At 41.9% G+C, this 19,370-nt stretch overlaps 1 protein-coding gene across 3 annotated transcripts; it reads right to left on the bottom strand.

The window, feature by feature from the left end:
* Window positions 1-601: 601 nt before the first annotated feature.
* Window positions 602-16,461, bottom strand: ATP23 (ATP23 metallopeptidase and ATP synthase assembly factor homolog). 3 transcript variants are annotated; one of them, XM_054444556.2, is made up of 7 exons: window positions 16,374-16,461; window positions 16,046-16,154; window positions 12,230-12,275; window positions 10,840-10,921; window positions 6,012-6,149; window positions 4,249-4,332; window positions 602-1,257 (listed from the first exon to the last, which is right to left on the bottom strand). In XM_054444556.2, the coding sequence occupies exons 3-7, from the start codon at window positions 12,244-12,246 to the stop codon at window positions 1,054-1,056; spliced, it is 525 nt and encodes a 174-aa protein (XP_054300531.1). In that variant the 5' UTR covers window positions 12,247-12,275; window positions 16,046-16,154; window positions 16,374-16,461; the 3' UTR covers window positions 602-1,053. The 3 variants fall into 3 exon arrangements, with proteins under 3 accessions (XP_054300531.1, XP_054300530.1, XP_054300532.1); XM_054444555.2 differs by having other exon boundaries at window positions 16,046-16,442; XM_054444557.2 differs by lacking the exons at window positions 16,046-16,154; window positions 16,374-16,461 and adding an exon at window positions 12,376-12,597.
* Window positions 16,462-19,370: the final 2,909 nt, after the last annotated feature.

Genomic DNA, 19,370 nt, shown 5'->3' with positions numbered 1-19,370 from the left:
GTTCTTCCCCTCTGTGGATTCTGCACATGGGATTTGCGCCCTCTCCCAAGTTCTGGCCGGGAGGCTTCCTGCCCCATTGAAATAGTTACAAAGTTCAGCTACAGATGTCCTTCTCCCTGTGGAGTTTTACCCGCTGCTCCTCTGACTGCCCTTGCAATGGATCCCTGTGGTGACAGGCAGGAATGGGCTGCTTGGGGACCCAGCGAGCTCCCTGGGCCTTCCTGCTGCTTGCTCTACCCTTGTATTTCACTCGGCTCTCTAAATTAACTCAGCTCTAGGTAAGGTCGGAAACTTCTCCCACAAACAGACCTTCAGTTTCTCCAGTGGGGGTGTGTGTGTGGGAGAGGAGGGTCTCCCTTTCCCACTTCTGCAGTTGGGCACTCACAGTATTTGGGGTGTCTCCTGGGTACTGTAGGAGCAGTCGCTTCCTTCAGAGGGTCTGTGGGTCCTCTCGGTATTGCTGGTTTGTTCTTACAGTCGATCTGGAGCTAAAATTCGAGCACTGCGTTTATTTAAAAGAAAAAGATCTAACCAGGACTGTCCCCAGAAAATTAGGCCATATGGGTCCCACATATATGACAAAAGAAGAATAGGGAGAGGATAGCATTGACCACTGAATGAATTATTTCCAATTTTCATCATAACAACAGCTCAATAAGTGTCCTACAATGAGATCAGTACACATTTCTTTACATTTAATGTAAATACCAACAGTGGTCACCTATCAACATCATGGAAGAGCACACTTCACAGGTTTCATAATCAAATTTTAAAATAATCACATGTAATAAAAACCAATCACTAAAATACAAAAATGTAATGTATTTATTTACTAAATGGTTAGCCATAAAGATACAATTTTTGCCTTGGAGTTTAAAGCAGTTTCATTTTTTGCCATAGTTACTTTTTCTGATAATATGCTAGAATCACAGTCTTCTCTGTTTTATATGGATTGAAGGGATTGTTTACATTTTATATGTTTGTTCACTTGAGAACCAAATTTTTTTTTCTTCATGATGATGGAAGCTCTGTAATATAAAAATGTCATTGTGCTCATATATTTGAATAATACCGATCACGGTTTTCAAAGTCTCTATGAGCATATCTTGCATAAGTCTTGTTATGTGGGATCCTTCCAAAAGGTTCATGGTCATTGAAACAAGATTCAAAAACTTCATCAACAGCCTTTTTAGCTACTTCTTTGCTGATATTCCTAACAGCCAGGATAGAAAGAGTGGCTCTGTCTCGCACACAAGTCTAAAAAGAAGGAAGAGTATGAGGCTCTAATTTTATATAAACATTTAATCATGAAATAATACAATTTATCTAATGTCTGAATTAATTAAAATTAATTTCCTCATATTATTTTACTAATTTCTGTCATTCCAAAGAAGAAAACAAAATGAACAAAGATCCATAACACTTAAGGAGTATTTTTAGCTCAACCTAAAATTATTTAGGCATAAGTAAGACCTTCTCTATTTTCTCATCTTTCCCACTGATATAAGCAGATGTCATTCTCAGAAATTCTTGGCAGTGTCTGCCAAACAATATCTCCCAATTTGCAAAATTGCCAAAAAAAAAAAAAGTCTATAAGGTCCTGATTGACTTTTTGATAAAATTTAATTAAATTTAAAATATACTTCACTTCTGTACCTCTCTTTCTTTTCAGTTGACCAATGCTAGATAACTTTTCCTTTGAGAAGGGTAAGTCCTCTCTGGAGGCAACAGGAAACCATACACATATCCACCCAAACTTGGAAAGTACCTTAATTTTTTAGGGGGGGTGGAAATTAAACAACTTTTTTTTCCTGATTGTTCTTTATACAGATATTAAAGTTCTAAGATAATAATTTACCTAATGTTTCATAGTAATAGGCTAGAATTTCTCAATACTCTAATTTAAATATTTAAGACATATAAGGCCCTGACATTCCAATTCTTGGAGAGCTTTTAATCCATTTATTTCTCCCGAGGCCCAATCTAAAACTCAAAAGAATGGCATTTGACCTTTTCCTAAAAATAATCAAACACTGGTTTGGATGGCTGTGCATCCTGACAACCATCCGTTTTCTCTGCATGTTCCCAGTTTTTCATTGGCCTGGTCAGTGTGCTCAAGCTGGAGATACTCACTAACATTGGAATATAGTGTTTCCCAACCTGAATTTTACTAAACGCTGATTTTAAAAAATAAACCCCAGGCATAAAGGAACAAGAAAAGGAAGAACCATGTGAAGCCAAAACAACAGTTGCTAAAAAGAGAGGAAATTTCTCCCCTCCAGGGAAAAAAGGTACAAAAATTTGTCTCCTGAAGCCACAGGGTTGGAAGACACAAGTGTAGACCACAGATTTACTTCTTTTCAGACATAATAAATTTCTGTTAAAATCAAGATATGACTATGCAATTTTACAATCAGTAACTGTACTTGCTATTTCTATTTCCTGGGTACATGCTATACAAAAGCAGGGACTCCATTCTCTAAGACTCTTCTCCCTCAGCCAGATTCCTACTACCTCCACATATTTTCTGTCCTATTGCTATTTCTATTTGTTTTCTGCTGCTGCTACCCAATGGTAAAAAGAGGAAAACTTCCTCTTTCAAAGATTGTGTGCATCACAAACCTATCACAAAGATAGAAGGTGAATTAAAAAAAAAAAAATCATGCTCTATTTCTTTAGTATATCAACTGATTTTTTTTAATTGGAAAAGAATACAAAATTAGCATATTTTTCTAAAAACAGAGTATATGTAACAGTTTTTTTTTTTTAAGGAATTTTTCAAACTCTATTGTCAAGAGCAGATATCCATGAGCTATGCCAGCACATGCTTTAACCACATTATCCTCTTCTCTAGGGGCGTGCTGATGTGTACCCTGCTTCCACCCTCTCCACTGACAGCCAGAACACACAGAATTCACCAGAGAAGCAGGGACTCAAGGGCACAGAAAACATGCAGCACAAGACAAGTCACTGGCTATCACTAAGCTGACCTGGCAGAGGCTGAACACCTCACTGTCCAGAGTAATCACCCTTTCCAGGCAGGAGGCTTTTCTTCTCCCTCCCATTCACTAAGTTCACAATTTCTGAGTAGCTCACTGTGACTTTCCACCCCCTACTCCAGAGTTGAGTTACTGTCTTCTCCAGAAAACCAAGGGCCTTCCTGTTGTCCTAAGCCTATCTTTTTTCATCTAGTTGGAACTGATATTGTGATGCTCACATACTTCACAAACTGACTCAGCAGGCTCTTACTGTAGAAAATGACTGACCAGCCTTTCTCCTAAATGTGGACACAGGCCCAGGCAGAACTGCTCACATTCATTATCAATCCATGAGTCCTATACTTCCTCTCCCCACGTCCACCTAATACAGATCTCAAAGCCTTTCTAGCAAGATAATCTTGCCTTATAGCTCTCTTTTGTTTTTTGTTTTTGTTTTGTTTACACAAATCCCTCTCAGCTAAGCTCATCATACTCAAGTCTGTGCTAAGCCAAAGGTTTTTTATCACATTATATAGCCTTTACAGATACACCAACACATAGCCATAACTTGTGCAGCAACACACTCTCTGTTCTGGAAGGGATTACATCTTTTGTCTCCAGAATGCTATGGTAGATTCAAAATAGAAGTCAAGAATTGTTAGAATAACAGTAAGACATGCTGTGATTTCATTTCCATTCCTTATCCACCCCCATCGAAAAGTATCCCAGATGCAAGATCTTAGCTACTTTTTTTTTTTTTTTTTTGAGATGGAGTCTCACTCTGTGGCCCAGGCTGGAGTGCAGTGGCATGATCTCAGCTCACTGCAACCTCCATCTCCCAGATTCAAGCGATTCTCCTGCCTCAGCCTCCAGAGTAGTTGGGACTACAGGTGTGCACCACCACGCCCAGCTAATTTTTTTGTATTTTTAGTAGACACGGGGTTTCACCATGTTGGCCACGCTGGTCTCGATCTCCTGACCTCGTGATCCGTCCACCTCGGCCTCCCAAACTGCTGGGAGGCATGAGCCACCGCGCCAGGCCTTTTTTCGTTATTAAACTATCTCACACAGTCATTGAGTCACATAGCTTGCCCATAATTATAAAGTAGAACTAAATTCCATCTACTTTGTTTAAATGGTACATACTTTGTATTCTTTTCACATGGGAAGTTCTTTCAAATTTCAAATACTGAATGTACTTTTCATTTCTTTATTCATTATTTTCATTCGTAACACTCTGGAGGGGAGGTGATTTCAAGTTAGTTTTTACCTGATGGTGTTGTTTTAATCCAAAATGTAACCTGAATATTTCATTGACAAGTGAGCAGTCTCCACTAAGGTTAGCAGCTCGAACCTATCACACAGAAGACAAATAAAAAGAAATAAATGCTCATGCTCTATATATCTTTATGATATCAACCAATTTTTAAAAATTAGAAAAGAATATAAAATTAGCATCTTTGTCTGAGAAAAGAGTATTTGTAAGACTTCTTCTTAAAGGACTTTTTAAATTCTATTGACAACAAGAACAAATATCTATGAGCTATGCTAGACAATGCCAAATACACTGGAGAGATGGGGAAAAGTTCAATTGCCTACCAAAGGAAATTTTCTAAACTTTATGCTGTAGCTTTACTGACAGAACTAATTTCTTTTGGAACCAAAAGTAAGCGAGCTAGACCTCAGAGTTAAACTACACACTCTACAAAACACAAATACTTGTAGAAATTGCCAAAAGTACTTCAAGAAAGCATTCTTGAAATAAACTGAGTTTCAATGTGAGCTTAAAATTGAATGCATTAATATCTGAGACACTTTGAGAATATGCCCCTCCCAACCCTAGCCTGAATCTCTCTTGGAGCTTCCCTCAAACCTGTATAAGTTCATGACCTTCCTCTAGGGACTTGATTGTCCTGTGAAAAATGAAGCAATACAAAACACAAAGAATCAAGAACATTCCAAACTGGTCACGCTATGAGCATGACAGCCTGAAATTAGGACATATTTTCAGATTTACTATACTTTAATGAATGAAAAAGTCTTAGAACTACCCACATAGATTCTACAGGCAGCCTGACCACATTTTTGCTAATTCATTGCTAACAGAATGGCCCACTTCTTGTTCCTTCTTCAATATTACGGCCTCATTCCTCTGAGGAGCTCAAAGTACTTAACACACTTTAACTAGCTAAAAGGCATTAATTCTCACAGTACCCAACAGAGAGACCTATTTAAAAACTCAGGTTTCAGTCTATTCTCCAAATAATTGGAATTATAATTAGATGCAGGGGGCTACATATTAATTTCAAGAGAAAGGGAAAATAATCTAAGTTATAAAGTATAGGCTTGAGATTTAGATTATTTTAATTAACTCTTCAATTAATGACATCCAAGTATATGCATATGCAGAATATGCTCTCTCTAGGAGCATATTCCAAGAGCAATCCAACATGCTTAGTAATAAATATGTTTTTATGTTGTATTTTTGAAAAGAGCATGTTTTACTCTAGAGCAAGCAAGGAGCTCTATGGAAGGCAGCCAGGCAAGCTAGTTAAAAACACTGGTTGTAATCCTGCCTCTGCCACTTACTAACTTGGAATCTAAACAACTGTCTCACTTTCCACATACGTAAAACAGGGACAATAATAGTATAATATCTATCTCAGTAGGTTATTGTGAAGATTAAATAAGAATCTGTGCAAACAGAACAGTGTTTGGAACACAGCCCTCAGTAAATTTTAATTATTATTTTTTCACATTATAAAATGTATTCCATAGGAAAAAATTAATAGCTTATTAAAGTCAGTCATCACTATTACTAGGACTTACAGGATATAGTTAAGAGAATTCTAAAAATACACTTTAAATTTATCTAGCTGTATATCAAAAATGGTATTCAATGTTAGTTAAAAACAGAAATTCAAGACTAAGGTAGAACTATGACAGTAGGAAAAGGAATACATTTAAATAAATTACACTTGAATAAAATATTCAAGCATAGAGTGTTCTGGAGAAAAATACAATAAAACTCACCTCTGAGCATGCCAAATGTCTGATGTTGGTGAACCAGTCGACATGGGCACGACAATGATCAAATGCATGAATGAGCTCGTGTGTGACCACTCTGTTCATATGGGCCTGATTATGGATATTATTCTGGCACAAAACTATCTAGGAGACACCAAAATAAAAGAAGTTCAGTGATTTCTAAAATCTCCTTTCATATACTCAGTCTTCTCTCCCACATGACCTCACCTATCCCCCACAAGCTCACCTGCCTGGAATATCTCTACCCACTCTTCTCCACTGGCCGCACATCTACCCATGGGACAAGTCCCAGTCCTAAGTGTCCATGCTCCAATTGCCTCGCCCAGTGACTAACTTCTCCCTTCTCCTCTCTCTGGACTACAGCAGTTCTTAGATTAAGGACACGTATTCACACACCATCCTCACTGGGTTGATCATACTAGTCTGTCTCGGACTCCACAGCATTATGGCTAAGAGAGTGGGCTTTGGAATGAAGCACACAGATTCAAATTCCAGCTCCACCCCTTACTAACTCAGTGACCTTGGGCAAGTTTTTTAATCTCTCTGTACCTCAGTTTCCTCAACTATAAAAAGGAGATAATTAGGGTACCTACCTCATAGAACTGTGAGAATTAAATGAGAATATATGTAAAATACTTTGTATCAAGTTTCTGAATGAGCATTGAATGAACAAGGAATGACCACCACTGTCCTCATTTTACTAGAATGAGGGAAAATGCCAGGGAAAACTCCTCAGAAAGACCTTCAGAAAGAAGTGCAAAACGCAACAGCACACTGAGCAGGACCCTATAAGAATAAGAAAGACACGAGGGATCCTAATAGTAATAGCTGCCATTGATTGTGTACTACTGCCAGACACTGGGATATGTGCCAGCTATTTATATACATTCATTCAACATCCATTGATTCAACTAATACTTATTGAGACCTAATAATAGATTATAATCTACTGATGGAGACAGAAATTAACCAAATATTTACCAAAATGTTTACATACATGCAATGACAGTCGTCATGAAAAAAATCCAGATTATCATGAGCATATACAATGAGGTTGGGTGCAGTGGCTCATGCCTGTAATCCCAGTACTTTGAGAGGCTGAGGCAGGCAGATTGCTTGAGCCCAGGAGTTCGGGATCAGCCTGGGCAACAGAGCAAAACCCCACCTCTATAAAAAAATAAAAATAAAAATTAGCCAGGCATGGTGGCACATGCCTATAGTCCCAGCTACTTGGGAGGCTGAGGTAGGAGGATCACTTGAGCCCAGGAGGTTGGTGCTGCAGTGAGCCAGGAACATGCCACTGAACTCCAGCCTGGGCAAGAAAGGGAGACCTTGTGTCAAAAAAAAAAAAAAAGAAAAAGAAAAAGAAAAAGAAAGAATGCCTGACCTACTCTGGAGGTGGGGAAAGGTTTCTCTGTGGAAGGAATAGTTAAACTGGTATCTAATGGATGAATGGAAGTGAAATTTGAGGTGCGGAGGGGAAGGGAGTATTCTAGGCAGAGAGAAAAACCTATGCAAAGCGTAGAGGAAGGGTTGACGGAAGAAAATGCTTGAGAAGCTAAAAGGAGAGCTCTAGAGTTGAAGCACAGCGGTGGGGGTGGTAGGCAACAGATACGGCTGGTGAGGTCGGGGGGCCAAATCCCTGAAGACTGTGTCTTTACCCTAAGAGCAATGGGAAGCTCTCAGGATAAAGAGAATGTTGAAACAGAAGACTGCTTTGGTTTTATTTTGCTTTTATCCTTTTAACTATAGTTGGAAGAATAGACAGGAGATGGCCAAAACTGGATGCAGAGAAATTAGCTGAAGGCTAATATCCTAGGCAAGAGAGAACAGCACTTCAGCTAGAATGGTGGAAGCCGAAAGAGTTATTTAGGAGGTAAATTAGACAAAATATGTTGATAGAATATGGGGAAGGAATCAGGGGTATCAAAGATGATCCATAAATTTCTGGCTTGGCTAATAGGATCAATGGTAGCACCATCCACTGAGATATGCAAAACTAAAAGACTGGGTTGGGTGGGGATGGGGGATGGTAACAATCACGAATTTGGACTTCCACATTTCAAGTCTGAAGTGTCTTTAAGACACTTAAGTAGGCGGGGAGCAGTGGCTCTCACTTGTAATCCCAGCACTTTGGGAGGCTGAGGTGGAAGGATCATTTGAGGCCAGGAGTTTAAGACCAGCCTGGGCAACATAGTGAGACCTCATCTCTACAAAAAATTTTAAAAGTTAGCCGGGTCCAGTGATGCACTCCTGTAGTCCCAACTACTCAGGAGGCTGAGATGGGAGGATCGCTTGAGCCTAGGAATTCAAGGCTGTAGTGAGCCAAGATTGCGCCACTGCACTCCAGCCTAGGTGACAGAGCAAGACCCTGTCCCAAAAAAATTTTTTTCATTAAAAATAAAAATTAATAAATAAAAAGATGCTCAAGTAGAGGTGTTAAATGGGCACTTGGATATATAGAATGTGGAGTTCTTAAAAGTGAGCTTTGACCCCAGAAAATTGATGAGACCTCCTTGGCAGAGTACAGAGTAAGAAAAGAAGGGGCTCTATGACCAAGGATTGAGGGACTTCGACATTTAAATGCTAGTAGAGGAAGGTAAGCTAGCAAAGGAGCAACCAGAAGAGTGCTGTATACTAGAAACCAAAGAAAATGTTTGGCATTAATAGCTGAAGTCAAGTGTATACAAACTATATGACCCAGTAATTCTGCTCTTGAGCATATATCTTAGAGAAACTCTTGCACATGTGCACCAGTAGCGAAGGTCAAGAATATTCATAACAGCATTGTTCATAATAACAAAGTTGGAAACAATCAATATTAGAGTAAACTGTAGTATAAACACACAATGGAATAAATACTATATAACAGGGAAACTAAATAAACCAGGGAGGTACACACAAGAAGAAGAAAGAATCTCACAATGCTGAAGGTGGAAAGTAATTGGAGACTATATATTGTACAATTTCATAATACTACAAAATGCTACATAAAACTCAAAGTATAACATGTATAAAGCTCAAAAGCAGGCAACTAAATAACATACTGTTGGATTGTATATGTAGATGGTAAAGCCATTCAGAAAAGCAGGGAATGTTTACCACAAAAGTCAGGATAAGGAAGAGAAAAAGACCTGATTCAAGAGGACCACAAAGGCTTCTGAAGTCCTAGTAATGTTCTTTTTCTCTAGTCTGGGTGGTGGTTATGTAGGTGTGCACTTTATTATTACTGAAAGTGTACATATAGATGTTTTACTCTTCTGTATGAATGAGATACTTCATAATAAAAATTTTCATTTAAAAAAATAGGCCAGGCACGATGGCTCATGCCTGTAATCCTAGCAGTTTGGGAGGCCAAGATGGGTGGATCACCTGAGGTCAGGGGTTCGAGACCAGCCTGGCCAATATGGCGAAACCTGTCTCTCCTAAAAATACAAAAATTAGCTGGGCATCGTGGCACATGCCTGCAATCCGAGCTACTCAGGAGGCTGAGGCAGGAGAATCACTTGAACTCAGGAGGCAGAGGTTGCAGTGAGCCCATATTGCACCACTGCATTCCAGCCTGGGTGACAGAGTAAGACTCTGTCTCAAAAATAATAATAATTTAAAAAATAATAATAAAATAAAAGGAGAGGGTGCCCAACTGTGTTCAACACTGCTGAGAATTAGGATGAAAGTTCAAGATGTGCACTCTATTTAACCCTGGGGGGACCGAGAAGGGGGTGAACTTATCCAGAGCCATTTTGAGAGCTATAGGTATTGTTATTACCAGTTTACAAATGAGGAAACTGAGAAGAAGAAAAATAACTTGCCCAAGCCCCACAGATAATAAGCAGGGAAACTAGGATTTGAACTCAAGTCTGACTCCAAAATCTAGACTTCTCATCCTTGTTCTATATTGCCACTTCACATGATTACTGTAAAAATGCTATAAATAACCTAAATACATATAAAATTCTCCAGCAGGAAACAGTTAAGTGTAGTTAAGTATGAATTATACATTCAAGTGGGAAACAGTTACTTATAACACCATCATTTACCATCATCACATGACATTATCTACCACCTCCAAGACTCTGTCGAAACCCTCTGATGACTTAAAACTAATAATAAAATTTATTGAATGCTTATTATGGGCCAGGCACTAAGATAAGAAACTCTATAAGAGATATCTCATTAAATTCTCATAATCATTCCATAAAATAGATAGAATTGTTGCCCATATTGTGCAGATTAGAAAACTCCCCTAATAAAAAATTTTCACAGGCAGTATCACTTCTCACCACGTAAAGGTAAAAACCCTTTAATTTAGCATTCAAAGCCTCCCACCACAGGGCTTACATTTCTTTCCAATCCTATTTTCCCTCATTCCCCACATGTTCCTGCTCTCCAGATAAACTACACAATATGCCATTCCCTACACGTGCCATGCAGTTTCCTAGCATGCACTTTTGCTCATGCTGCCCCAGCTCTGCCCCTGCTCTGCCCCTAAGGAGGCTTTATATCCTCTAGTTGAATCTGTTGGCATCTTTCAATCAATCACATCACTGTTCCATTGTGGTAACCCAGCCCACCTAAAATGGTTTAGCTTTCCTCATTTTGTAATTATCTGTGTTCATGTCTTATCTTTCCTGTAAGGTTGTAAACTCCTTAAGAGATTTTAAGAGTAAACTCCTTAGAGTAAGGATAACTAATTCACTTTTTTAGTCCTACATAAAGTCTACCAAACAGAATGCCGAGCATGTGGAAGATGCTCAAAAAAAATAAAGAGAAAGGATTAAAGGGAAGGAAACAATTTGGCAATAATGCCTACCTGAGATGTTGAAGCATCAAAACCTCCACTGACATTTCCATTACAGTCTTCGCAAGAAAAGTGTCTATCTTTGTTAACAGCACTAAAAGGCAAGAAAAAGAGACAATGTCCAGAAACAGTGTGTATGTGGCAAACAGCCCTGGGCCAGGACTCAGGAGACCCTCCACCATATAGTAAATCCCCTCTACTACTAACACATAGGAAACCTTGGGAAAGAAACAACATCTTCAGGACTGTTATCTCACCTGTAAAATAAGGAGGTTGTACACAAAATCCATTCTAGTTCAAATTCTACAGATATGATTCCATAAAACATTTGTCCGCCAGGCGCGGTGGCTCACGCCTCTAATCCCAACACTTTGGGAGGCCGAGGCAGGTGGATCACCTGAGGTCGGGAGTTCAAGACCAGCCTGACCAACATGGAGAACACCCATCTCTACTAAAAATACAAAATTAGCCGGGGTGGTGGTGGACGCCTATAATCCCAGCTACTCAGGAGGCTGAGGCAGGAGAATCGCTTGAACCCGGGAGGCGGAGGTTGAGTAAGCCGAGATCGCGCCACTGCATTCCAGCCTGGGCAAAAAAAAGAGCAAAACTCCGTCTCAAAAAAAAAAAAAATTTGTTCAACTGATTATGGCCATATTGCAAGTATGCTGGAGTTCCTGCCCTTGGGCCAGAATGTTAAGAACTGGATGCCAGAAGTCACTTCCTTTAAACCCCTCAAAGTTATACAACATCTGCAAGGTTCCTACATAACAAGCTGAGATTTCTTTTCCATTAAAAACAGTGCTCAGGCTGGTGTCACAGAAAGGCCAGGCTTGGTAATTACTTACAAGAAAATTTTGAGTACTGTCTTTATTAATCACCCAAGGTGAATGGTAAGAGCTAGAAAATGAGCTGGGCTGGCACAGTGGCTCACACCTATAATCCCAGCACTTTGGGAGGCCGAGGTGGGTGGATCACTTGAGAACAGGAGTTCAAGACCAGTCTGGTCAAAATGGTGAGACCCCTATTTCTACTAAAAATACAAAAATTAGCCGGGCATGGTGGCGTGCGCCTGTAAACCCAGCTACTTGGGAGACTGAGGGAGAAGAATTGCTTGAACCTGGGAGACGGAGGTTGCAGTGAGCCGAGACAGCGCCAATGCACTCCCGCCTGGACAACAAAAGCGAGACTCTATCTCAAAAAAAAAAAAAACATGAGTTAGGGCAGAAGATGTCCAAAGAGAACAAGGCCTGTCTGGAGACAATGCAGCCAATTACCTCTATTTACCCTATGGAAAAGACTTCGTGACCTCAGAGAAATCCTAAGCAGTTCTCTTAAGAAGAGAACTTGGTTTTTGTTTTCAACAGCCAGACCTCAGAGCAGCACTTCAAAAAGAGTTACTTACCAACCTGAGTGTTTCATAGCATCAAGCAGAAGTTTGACATATGGATCTAGAAAAGATATTGATTTAATTAAGTAAGTTAATTGGAAAAGTAGCACCAATTAAACTACCCAAATAGCAGTGTAAGATATTATCAAAAAGTAACTCACAGGCCAGATGCAGTGGCTCATGCCTGTAATCCCAGCACTTTAGGAGGTTGAGGCGGGTGGATCATTTGAGGCCAGGAGTTCAAGCCCAGCCTGACCAACGTGGCAAACCCCGTCTCTACTAAAAATACAAAAATTAGCTGGGCATGGTGGCACATGCCTGTAGTCCCAGCTACTTGGGAAGCTGAGGCATGAGAATCACTTGAACCCAGAAGACAGATGTTACAGTGAGCTGAGATCACACCACTGCACTCCAGCCTGGACGATAGAGTGACTCTGTTTAAAAAAAAAGTAATGTTATCTTAAAATTGGTAAAAATTGACATGAGAGGCCAAGCTTAAATCAACATCAAAGCAAGTTTGTACTGAAATAAAACACTAATACAAATACCAAGATGGTACTACTAAGCATCTTAGACAATATCAACTATGCTTTTAAAGTTCATTTTTAGTTAAATGATCAAACAAGTTGTATTACGGTATATACCAAAAGACTCAGGGAATCTAGGGCCACATTCTTAGAAGTGAACAACAGCACAGTACCTAGATTTGAGGAAGCCAGTAGCCACACTGTTCTGTCCTGATCAGATCATACTGGCAACACCATGTCCCATGCTGAGTACTACCACCTTCTAAATGGGACCTGCCACTGAAGCTCTTCCACACAGGATGGTGACTAGGGTACTACAGGACTATTTCCAGTAAGAAGCAAGAAAGGATTTGGGGGGTTGGAAAGGAGACAGAAGACTTAACTAGGACGACAGTACTTTCAAGTATTGAAGGGGTGCCATGTGGGACTAGAATCAGTTAATATTTCCTCAAAGGGCAGAACAAGGACCAAAGTATGGAAGTTACATGTGGCAGATTTCAGCTCAGTATGCGAAAGGATTTTTCTCCAACAATTAAAGCTGGTGAAACAATAGACAGTAGATTGAAAGAGCCTCAAGGAACAGGTAACTGTATTCCAGGAGAGGTCTGTAGAGTATCTGGCCAGCAACAGCACAGAGGTTTCCCTGTAAGGGGACAGGGAGGTCTAGACGATTCCTGAGGGCCCTTCCACATCTAAGACTCTATGGGCCCATGACTACTACAGGAAAGTACAAGGAACCCAAATGCCTCTGATATTAACTCTTCACATAGGCGTCTTCTCTGAGAATATAAATGCACAGCCAATTATATAACCCAAAAAAAGTGAAAAAGAGACTAAGGTTTAAAAAAAATGTTGAAGGCAAAAATAGGTGAGAAAAAGAAATGTGAGTTGAGAAAGTCAGGTATAGGTTACTGCTTTACCAACCTGCCCCTTGCAAGAGTGTTCACAGTGGAATAATTATTGTTAACAATAAGTATTATTAATTGAGTGAATACCAGGGAGCAAGCACCATATTAAGGACATTATTATTCATGCAACTAGGAGAATTTTACAAAATTAAAACAGTTTCAAAAGTCTGTAGTCCTTGTACTTAAAAAAAAAAAAATGCAGGCAGCACCATGGTTTAGTACTTCAAAAAGGACCTGCAGCAATATTGAGAATAAAATTGCTTTGGTGGAAAAAAAAAAAAAAAAAAAAGAGTCTCCCATGAGGCCTGGTTTCCACCACCACGCCCCACCCAGGGATAGGATTTTAAAGCTGCAGGTTGACACTTTAATACCACCAACAGGCCCTCCCAGCCACCCTGCCTTTGGAAGATCAAGGTCCATTGATTCCTACTGGGGCTCATGTTCAGCACCCCACCTTCCTCACATCCTATCTATTTCCACTCTTCCTCCACTGTGTGGCCCTTCCACTGTAAAAACAGCTACCATTTATTCAGCTCAGCTCCTGATATGCTAGTACTTTACATTCATAAAATCAATACTTTTTTTTTTTTTAGACAGGGTCTCGCTCTGTTGCCCAGGCTGGAGTGCAGTGATGCAATCATAGCTCACTGCAGCCTCAGCCTCCTGGGTTCAAGCAAATCTCCTGCCTCAGCCTCCTAAATAGCTGGGACTGCAGGCATGAGCCACCACATCCAGCTAGTTTTTTTATTTTTTATAGAGACAGGGTCTCCCTATATTACCCAGGCTGGTCTTAAACATCTGAGCTCAAGCAATCCCCCTGCCTTGGCTCCCCAAAGTGCTGAGATTGCAGGCATGAGCCACCGTACCCAGCCCCATAAAATCTATTCTTCACAACAATCCTAAAAGAGGCATTTTTCCCCTTCTCTTTTTCTATAATAAGGATAGTGAGGATCAGAGAAGTTAAGTCACTCTTCCACAACTGAGGAAAGGGATCCGCATTTGAACCCACATCTAACTGCAACCCATACTCTTTCCACTCTATTCCACTTTGAAGCACCTTCAAGGCAGGGTGCTAACTCATCTTTCTATTTCCCCCACCAGAACCTGGGAGGCACTCAATACATATTTGTACAGTAAGTACAATATCATCATTCTCTCCCCTTATACCCTCGACTCCCCTTCCTCCTCCTACCTCCCTGAGTCTCTACAAGCAGGTAATCCCAAGAAGGTTGGAAAATCTTTCGGTGGTTGACTTTTGAACTGTGACTGACCAGCTATGAAATAGTAACCTTGCTTTGGGACAAGTACGTTTAAGACTAATTTTCTAAATGTATCTGAAAGTAAACTTAAGAAGTCTATGTCAATGTAAAGGAATTAAGAAATCTTCTCTAGTGCAATGTCTCTGGGACGGGAGAGAAATTTGTCAATGGGCAGTTGTGTCCCTGTTTAACCCACAGCAGTTCTTAACCTTTGTGGGGTCGTTGGCCTCTTTGAGAATATGATGAAGCTATTAACTCTCTCCCCCGACCAAAAAAAAATACTCTTAGGGCCGGGCGCGGTGACTCACGCCTGTAATCCCAGCACTTTGGGAGGCCGAGGCGGGCGGATCACAAGGTCAGGAGATCAAGACCATCCTGGCTAACACGGTGAAAACCCGTCTCTACTAAAAATACAAAAAATTAGCAGGGCGTGGTGGCGAGCGCCTCGGGAGGCTGAGGCAGGAGAACGGCGTGAACCCAGTAGGCGGAGCTTGCAGTGAGCCGAGATCGCGCCACTGCACCCCAGCCTGGGCGACAGAGCGAGACTCCGTCAGGAAAAAAAAAAAAATGCATTTAGGGGCACACACACACACACACGATTTCACAGACCATTTCAGGGATTTCTACGATCTGAAGCCCATTCATGCACGAAGGCTAAGAACCGCTTCCAAGGAAGGGTAGGTTTGCAAAACTGTTTTTACATTTTTACAGCCTTTGTATGCCTTAATTACATTTTTACATTTTTACAGCCTTTGTGTGCCTTAATTAACCTAGCTGGCACTTTAAAACTCGGCCTCACCCTTACCCTGAAGTCACAGTGTGGCTGCATAACTTATGTAAGAAATCGGAGGATCTGTCACAACAGTGAGTGACAAAAAAGGGCAGACAAATTCATTCCACAAGCCAAAAACAGCGACGAAAAGGGTCTCAGCGCCACCTCTAGTGGAGAAACTGAGCCCCAAGCTCCCAACCCAGCCTCCATGATGCCCAGTCTGCCTAGACTCTGTGCTGAACCTGGTTCATTCAGCCCTGAGGCTGAACCTGCAGCCCCCAGCCAGGTGTTGCCCAGGCCCTTCCTCGCCCACCCGGTCTCAGACCCATTCTGCCGAACCCCAGCCTCCAGGTCATGGCTCCTACTTGTCTCCAGCGTCTTCAGGAGCCTAAGCTGGCACTTCTGGTTGCTGGTGAAGAAGCTGGAGAAGAACCCTTGCTGGGGATTCCCCTGGGCCAGACGCTCGGGGAAGACCTGGCAAGAGAGGTGTTGCTGCTGCAGCTGCTCCCCTGCCGCGGGGCCCCGCCCGCGCTCGTCCTGAGCTCCCGCCATGCCGCCCGCAGACCTCGCCGCTGCTTCCTCCCGGCTCGGGCGGCCGGAGCGAGACCGGGAAAGGTAACCTCCCTCCCGCCAACCCGACCGCCCAGGCCCTCCCTCCGCAGGGAAGAAGGGCAGCCCGGCTGGGCTGAAGACCTTAGGCGGGAGGAGGCTTTGAACCTGACTGGGAGCGCGGGAGGCGGGGCGAGAGGCGAGGGGCGGGGCGAGGGCATGAGGCTGGGCGAGGGTGCGAGTGGGCGAGGGGCGGGGGCAAGGACATGGGGCGGGGCGGGGGCAAGGGCATGGGGCGGGGCGGGGCAAGGGCATGGGGCGGGGCGGGGGCGGGGGCGGGGGCGGGGCGGGGGCGGGGAGGGGAGGGGGCGGGGAGGGGAGGGGCGGGGAGGGGCGGGGCGGGGGAGGGGCGGGGCGGGGAGGGGCGGGGAGGGGAGGGGCGGGGAGGGGAGGGGCGGGGCGAGGGGGCCCGAGGCTGTTGGGCGGAGCTGGGTCTTGCGACTTCCCTCAAAGGCAACACCCCGGCGGCCGCGGACTTCGCTGCTGCCCTCCCAGTGTGGGTGACATGTCTTTATAAGCGTTGTTCTGTAGCTTCTTGCTGCCTGCTGAGCTGCTAAGGGTGTCCCGCCTCCTCGCAGACACTCCTTCCTCACCTCAGGGCGAATATTGGCCACTAACTGCTCTTGTGCCGCCGAAGGTCTCGGCCATCCTCCCACTCCCTGCCTTCTTCCGGGGCAAGCCAGTTGTCATCTCTGGCCCGCCACTTTCCCGACCCCTGCCATCCCTCAGATCCACTCTGCCCAAAGATGCCTCTGGCCATATTGAAAGCAGTGTTTTTCAGAAACGTTTTAAAACTATAAAGAATGACCAGTCACATCAAAATCCTCAAAATGTAGGAACCAACTACATTTTTTCTTCTCATCGGTACCCATTCGCTTACCCTACTCTTCTGCCCCACCCCCCACCAGTAACTCCCCGATAACAAAGCGCACCCTGTTTACTTCTACCTCTCAGCCTTAACTCATACTGTCATTTCCATCTTTAAGCTCCTTGCCTCAGCCGCTATGATTGGGGCCCAAGTCAAATCTGCCTACTCCACAGGGCATTCCCAGATACCTTAATCAAAATTAATGTCTCCTGATCTCCCAATGTACAAAGTACTTTGTACCTGTTAATCATTTTCATCGTAGCCTGCCAGGTTTTATCCAATTTGTGTGTTTCTCTTTTCCTACTAAATTATTCCACTCAGTTCACACATTTATTCAGCACCTACTATGATGGGCCAGGCAAGGTGTTAAGAGACTGAGGAAACACATGACTAAGAAAATTGCTAAAGATGAAGAGCAGCATGTGGTTTATGTAAGAAACATATCTGAATAATATAGGCTCACCAGGCCTTTAGGGTTATGAACAGTGCTTTATGTGTCATAGATGCTCAATATCTAAATTAAGTGGGATGCTAGGATAGTCATTCATTTGGAATATTATACAAATACAAACAACTCCTATGTACATAGACTACTAAAGCCAGAAGTAAAAAAAAAAAGTAACTACTTTTTAATTAAACTCACCTTGGATACATTATTTCTAATCCTCACTACAACCCTGCAAAGTATTATCTCTAATTTGCAGATAAAGTGGGCTCAGCAAAATTCAATAATTTATCTAGGACCACACAACTAGCTTTCAATCCAGTTATAGAACTAAAACACACATATGGAAAACTAAGCCATTACAGTTCAGTGTGATTAGTTTGGAATACTGAAGGCAGGCTAGATATGCCTAGAAATGGACCATAGCCTATACACATTTGAAATACTATTTGGATTTTTTTTTCATGCTTTCTTTTTTAATACATAGATTCAGGTGGTTTATGTGTAGGTTTATTATACAGATATATTGTGTAGTGGTGAGGTCTGGGCTTCTAGTGTACCCATCACCCAAACAGTGAACATTGTACCCAATAGTTAATTTTTCAACCCTCACCCTTCCACTCCCACTCTCCCCACTTTTGGAGTCCCCAGTGTCTATTATTGCCCTCTGTATGTCCACGTGCACCCAATCTTTAGCTTCCACTTATAAGTGAGAACATGGGGTGTTTGATTTTCCGCTTCTGAGTTATTTCACTTAGGATAATGGCCCCCAGCTCCATCCATGTTGCTGCAAAAGACATGATTTCATTATTTTTATAGCTGCATAGTATTCCATGGTGTACACATACCACATTTTCTTTAACCATCTATTGGTGAACACTTAGGTTGATGGTTGATTCTATGTATTTGTCTTTTTGTCATAACAATTTTTTTTTTTTTCTTTTTCAGAGACAGGTTCTTGCCCTGTCACCCAGGCTGGAGTGCAGTGGTGTAATCATAGCTCACCACAGCCTTGAACTCTTGGGCTTAAGCAATCCTACCACCTCAGTCTCTCAAGTAGCTAGAACTACTGGCATGCACCATCTTGTCTGGTTAACTTTTTAATTTTTTGTAGAGATGGAGGTTTTTTGCTATATTGCTCAGGCTGGTCTCAAACTCCTGGCATCAAGTGATCCTCCTGCCTCAGCCTCCCAAAGCTCTAGGATTACAAGCATGAGCCACCACACCCAGTCATAATTTGTTTTCCTTTGGGTAGCCAGTAGTGAGATTGCTGGGTCAAATGGTAGTTCTATTTTTAGTTCTTTGAGAAATCGCCATACTAGTTTCCACAGAGGTTATACTAATTTACATTCCCACCAACAGTGTATAGGCAATCTCTTTTTTCTGAATTCTCATCAATATCGGGTTGTTTTTTGACTTTTTAATAATAGTCATTCTGACTGGTGCAAGATGGTATCTCACCGTGGTTTTAATCTGCATTTCTCTGATGATTAGTGATGTTGAGAATTTTATCATGTTTATTAGCCACTTGTATGTCTTCTTTTGAGAAATGTCTATTCCTGTCTTTTGCCCACTTTTGAATAGGGTTATTTAGTTTTTTCTGGTTGAGTTCCTTGTAGATTCTGGATATTAGTCCTTTGTTGGATGCACAGTTTGTAAATATGTTCTTCCATTCTGTAGGTTATTTGATTCTTTATCTTACTATGCAGAAGCTTTTTAGCTTAATGAAACTCATTTGTCTGTTTTTGTTTTTGTTGCATTTGCTTTT

The sequence above is a fragment of the Pongo pygmaeus genome, chromosome 10 (genome assembly GCF_028885625.2).
Source record: "Pongo pygmaeus isolate AG05252 chromosome 10, NHGRI_mPonPyg2-v2.0_pri, whole genome shotgun sequence".
NCBI lineage: Eukaryota > Metazoa > Chordata > Mammalia > Primates > Hominidae > Pongo > Pongo pygmaeus.
Note: the sequence above shows the minus strand (reverse complement) of the source record. Positions and strands in the feature narration are given on the sequence as shown.